Source organism: Rhinoderma darwinii, chromosome 4 (genome assembly GCF_050947455.1).
Source record: "Rhinoderma darwinii isolate aRhiDar2 chromosome 4, aRhiDar2.hap1, whole genome shotgun sequence".
Classification (NCBI taxonomy): Eukaryota; Metazoa; Chordata; class Amphibia; order Anura; family Rhinodermatidae; genus Rhinoderma; species Rhinoderma darwinii.
Window position 1 is genome coordinate 401,621,050 of NC_134690.1, and position 6,000 is coordinate 401,627,049.

Sequence of the window (6,000 nt, forward strand, 5' to 3'; positions counted from 1 at the left end):
ATTAGATACATAGGCTCAGCAAACAGTATCACACATGATAGGATTAGATACACAGCTCAGCAGACCGTATCACACATGATAGGTTTAGATACAGTGGCTCAGCAGACAGTATCACACATGATAGGATTAGATACAGCAGCTCAGCAGTCAATGTCTCACATGAAAGGCTTATATACATGGGCTCAGCAGACAGTATTACACATGAAAGGCTTAGATACATGAGCTCAGTAGAAAGTATTACACATGATAGGCTTAGATATATCAGCTGAGCGACATTATAATACTTGATACTCTTAGATACACCAGCAAAGCAGACCGTATCATACATGATAGGTTTAGATACACACTGTGTTACGTACAGTTACAGAATGATCCCAATCTATCATTCTTACCGGAGTTCTTGTCACTTCCTTTACATTCTCTGAGTTTCCCGTTGGGTTTCCTAAAATATTGAAATTTAGGAGAAAAAGCTCTATTAATCAGCGCTACTCCACCCATTTGTTAACATTTGCCGGCTTTTCTGACTCCTTGTATACTGTGTACTGCCTTATCCCCCTGTGCTGCTGTTTGTGCTCCACACTTCTGCCTGGAACATGAAGTAGCTGTCTGTCTACCATTGTCAGCCATATTAGCTCTCATGTGGCTGCTTTTTCTGTCATCCGGTCACAAGATTGTCCCCCCCCCCCGTTACTTTCTCATCTCTCCCTAGCCGTCAATCCCAGTGAGTGAACCCTCCCCCTTGTTATATATCAATGGACCTGTTGTCTGAGTATGTTAGAAGATTGTGTCAGAAATGCTTTTGAGGTCACATAGATGATCTAGCATATAACTGGTCATTCCTGCATCTTCTATGTGAGGTCTATGGCCCATGTAAGGTCTATGGCCCATGTGAGGTCTATGGCCCATGTGAGGTCTATGGCCCATGTGAGGTCTATGGCCCATGTGAGGTCTATGGCCCATGTGAGGTCTGTGGCCAGAGTAAGGCAATAAAATAACTGTGGTCTGTGGTCAGTCACTTGTTTCCGGTGGACTCAGGGATGAGAAGTTTGACTAATACATGTTACAGCCTGAGACTTGGGGGCAAATGCCAACAATCCCATGAGAACAGCTGCCTTTGTGTTTTTCGCTCATGTCCAAGCAAAATCCTTAGTGAGATTGTGATGGTTTCTGGCGTCAGAGAATGAAAGAAATAGAAATGCTCCACGTTCTACTTTATCGGTTTCATGAATTCACAATTGGCTCCATATACACTATTGATTGAAGGGGATAGAAGATGACAACGTGAACTAGTTTTTATCCCTATCAACAGGATTAAACTTTCTTTAATAGGCAACGTGAAGGTGGTCAATTGTAGCATTGATGGAGCCTAGTGGAAGCCCTTATCTGGGAAATCAAGGGTAGACCTACGGGGAAATTTCCCTTTTTGCCTGTTATGAGACAGAAGCACTTTAAATAAGGGTTAAACTAATAGCTACTACTACTTAAGAGCTTCCAATATAAAGCCCCCAACTTAGAGGACTGGATATCGCACCTGGTGTCCAACTGAAAAGGACTTTGGGCGGAGCAATGTAAGGGAAGATCTGACCGCCGGTGGCTCCTAGCCAATCAGTGGAGAGCTCCCTGTTGGCGGCTATATAGTAAGTGCTCTTATAGCCTACAATTTTTAACTCTTCGTAGACAAACGCTCAGACCAAGTCTGATGTGCATGGATAAACATTTGTGACAATCATGTTCACACCTTGGTGGAGATTAATAAAAAAAGAGAATGATAATTGGAGAACTTTTCCAAGAACAACCAATCACATTGCTCTTTTTATTTTCTAATCTGCCTGAAAAAATGCTACAATCTGATTGGTTGTTTTGGGCGATTGTTCCAGTTTTTATGTCTTGTCAGTAGAAGACGTCCCGGGTTACTTTAAGGTGGACTGAGTCACAATTATCTTCTTTTTGTTTTCAGTTTCTTGCGGCTAAATGAAACGCTCACTTGAGTTAATTCTGTGAAGTTTATCATTAGTGATTGCGGAGATGTGGGCACAAAACGAGCGAGTGGGATTAATGAGTTAATGAGTTTACATGCCGCTATCATTTGCTGGTTACCTTTGAGAACTGCTGGAATGAGCCCAACAATAATAAGCGACAAGTAAGAGGAAGTGTCAGCAACACGGGGAATACATTGTGTCACACAATTTCCAGAGACGTAATTACGGGGCTCAGAGATGAAGCTTTGGCCCATTTTCCACCATCCTTACCTTCCTGTGCCACCTTCTTATTATTACAAATCACATAGGGTAGATATAGGGGGTGCAGCAGTAGCAATCACAACTGGGCGACATACCTTGGGGTCGCATCAGGGGTTAACACAATGGAGGGCTCTCGTGTAAAAACCCAGTGTGGGCCCTCCTACTCCAACATACTCACAAATAACATCTTATATTTAAAATAAATAATGACTATAAAAATATTTTTTTCCATATAGCCTTAATTTCCCCTGCAGCAATGGGTGAAATCCCTGGTGGTCTAGTGAAGTGAAGGGTTATTGATAACATCTCTGGTGGTCTAGGGCAGTGAAAGGGTTATTGATGACATCCCTGGTGAGCTAGGGCAGTGAGATGATTAATAATGACATCCTTTGTGGTCTAGGGCAGTGCAGGGGTTAATTATAACATCCCTGGGGGTCTAGGGCAGTAAACGGTTAATGATAACATTCCTCGGGATCTAGGGCAGTGAAGAGGTTAATGAGAACATCCCTGGGGGTCTAGGGCAGTGAAGAGGTTAATTATAACATTCCTCGGGGTCTAGGGCAGTAAAGGGTTAATGAGAACATCCCTGGGGGTCTAGGGCAGTGTAGAGGTCTTCTGCTACTACATCTGTAACTCTCCATACACACACACAGATACTGCAGCATCAGCCAATCACAGAGCAGCTCGGACATTCATAGAGGATCAGTGATTGGCTGACTGGGATGATTATGTGTCTGTGTAATCTATGAGAGACCCCTAGAGAGTGTGAGCGGGGGTGGGGACAAGAGAAGCAGAAAACTTGTGGCCAGAGTGGGCCCCCTAGCCCCTCTGGGCCGACATGCCCTTGAACAGGCTACATGTCCGTTCCTGGGTCGCATAATTCTCCACCATTATAACAAAGTGGTGCAATAGTGCAATTCCTTCTGGATCCCAGAGTGCCTACTGCACAGAGATACAGACCTGTAAGAACGTCATGTGCCCGTAATACGTGTGGATGGACACGAATATACATTGGAGTTGTAGCCTAAAACCTATGATCACCTTTACAACCAAATTTTTTTTTCTATTGTGTCTAAAATGAAAAATGAAGTAAATAGTTAAAAAATCTCCTACCATTTTGTGCTTACAGCTCCTATGCAGACCTTTGCGTCTCCATGGTTACAGATTACAGACAAACCCTGTGTAGTCTGATCCTGCAGTCCTACTCTCCTCCATCTGTCCCCACTTTTTGTGTCATACATTCAGTAGATCGGCAAAAAGTAGGGGATGGATGAAAGAGAGTAACACATGACTGCAGGATCAGACTACACAGGATTTGTTTGTTGTCTGTTACCATGGAGACACATAACTCTGCATAGGAGCTGTAAAAACAAGGCGGTAGGAGACTATTTGCAAAGATTTTGCATTTCAGATGCATTGGAGATATAATGATTGTGATGGTGGACATTGGCTTTCAATAACTTTCTCAGGAATATTGGTTCTTTTACTTGTGAAACTTCTGTGCTAAGGCGTTCTATGAAGAGGAGACTTTCTGTATTTACGTAGGGTGTCCTTTTAGCCTTGGTTGGGGTGCCTCGATCTTATTTTACTGTATAGGACAGCAGACTGTGATTCTGTGATTTCCTATACAACGGGCCACTGCAAAAAAATATACCAAGCAGTCTATGGTTTTTTTTTATAACAACATTGTAGCCACTGGATGTATGGAGAAATACTCAAGACATACTGTATCCCTCCGCTGTATCTCTCTGACATAGAGGCTAACATGGAGCGTCCTTCTGAATGGCCGCCATGTAATACTACATTTCCTCTGCAACGGCCGAGCCGTCCCCCGAGGAATTCAGCAATTTGCCGGGGGTCCGGGAGAAGGTGACTCATTTCTGAAAGGGGTTGTTGTATGATCAGACATTGGTGCATTATAGACATATGGACCAGGCTATCGCCGTCTTGTGTAAACTGTAAATCTCCATTATATTTCTTATTGTTATCGTCATTTGTAATTGTCAGTATGTTATATACACGACGAGAACACTTTACAGCCCCGTAGATTACATCCCGAGGGATCAATCGAAGGTGGAGCTGGTCCAGTAAATAAATACATTTACATAATACTATATAGATCTGTCCTAGAATATCAGTGCCCCCGAGCAACTATAGAGAAGTCCCGCTGTCTACAATTCATCACCATATTCTTACTAAAGATGATAAAAGACGACGAGTGAATCTGCCGGGGACATGAAGCATTACATGGCGCCCAATGAAATGACTCCAGGTCCACCGAAACGCTGTTTGTAGTCACTTTCTATTCCAGCTAATATAAAAGACCCAATGAAAGAACCCCTCCTTTATCTCCATGTGCTCTCATAGCAGACACCCCTTTAAATCTCCGACTGGTTTTCTCCAATATTTGCATGATTTTAGCATTATTTCCATACAGTATTTAACTTTTTTTTAAATTTCTTTTATTCTGCTTACAAGAAACCCAGGAGGTGACCACAGGATGTTCCATAAATGTCTGCTAGTGGCGAGTCCCACCTCTAGAACCTGCACCTATGTCAAGAGTGGGTGTCCCCCGGACCCAGTCCCACCTGGTGAGGTGGACACCAAATGCGGCTTCCAGACATAGAATGAATGGAGAGGTGGTTGCTCATGTGCATGGCTCCCTCACTCGCTCTTCTCTGCCTGGATGCGGCGGCCAGAAGCCTCCTCACCAGGTGGGCCGAGAGCCGGGGGACATACATGCGTGTCAGACAATTATGGCATATCCCGTGGATGGGAAAAACACTCTAATCTGTAGTTAGAACCATGGACTGAGTGGGGAACACTCGGGTCTAGTAATTTTTAGGCATAGCCCGGGTTGGGCTGGGTGGTTCTGACAATCATTATGGGGAACTTCCATAGACCTCCTCCACCCCATTTGAGGACCCACCATGAAGAAACTGCTTACTTTCCACTCCCCTGCATGAGTGGGTTGTAATAAACTCACTCACTAGTCCAGTGCCGGGGTCCAGGGTGGTCTCAGACATGGGAAGCTTTATATGGAGTATTTCAAGAAGACAATTCCCCTTATAGTAAGTATACGATGTAACGTATATTTAAGTAGTATCCAGGACACCTGACGATATACTGTATCATTAGAAGTCAATCTCCTCACATATAATGTGATATCCCGGCTCCGAGCCGCTTCATTGGAACTAATAAAAATGGGTTTTGAAACAATCATAAAGATCAATTATTAACAGACGTCTATGAACAAAGTGGAGAAGAAAAGAACCACAGTGGACACATTAATTACATGATCAATCTCCCATTACTTACCGTCCACATGAATCAACAAGAGCGCGAAGAAGAACACAGCTCCTCCAAGGTGGACCCCCATGGCCGGTCCTACTCTGATGCTTCTCCGAATCGAGGTCACTAAGTTATGTATATTGCTATAACGGAGAAGCACATTTCCTACATCTCCGGCTGCTTTTATACCCCTAGCGTGTGACTGATAACCAAGCAACCATAAATTGTGTTATCATCTTCACCTTTGAAAGCTCGAGCCCGGCCTAATGTACAATAAAAACTCATAATAAGAACAAACATTTCAATGTCACACTTGTAAAATGTAATCTGACATGATGAACCCCCCCCCCCCCCCCCCCCAGGAATGACTGTCACTGTATCTTAGAAGAATGTATGTCGAGGAACCCGAATGCTATGGGGCAATGACTCTCTCCAGTCCGGGGGAAGGGCACTGTCTTCCCTCTCAATT

General features: G+C 43.8%; 1 protein-coding gene across 1 annotated transcript in view; it reads right to left on the reverse strand.

The window, feature by feature from the left end:
• Positions 1-5,619, reverse strand: part of PLB1 (phospholipase B1) — a 105,735-nt gene extending 100,116 nt beyond the window's left edge. Inside the window, exons 1-2 of the mRNA XM_075863770.1 lie at positions 5,559-5,619; positions 393-442 (exon numbers count right to left, since the gene is read on the reverse strand). Coding sequence (XP_075719885.1) covers positions 393-442; positions 5,559-5,619 — 111 coding nt within the window. The remainder of the gene's footprint in view (positions 1-392; positions 443-5,558) is intronic.
• Positions 5,620-6,000: the final 381 nt, after the last annotated feature.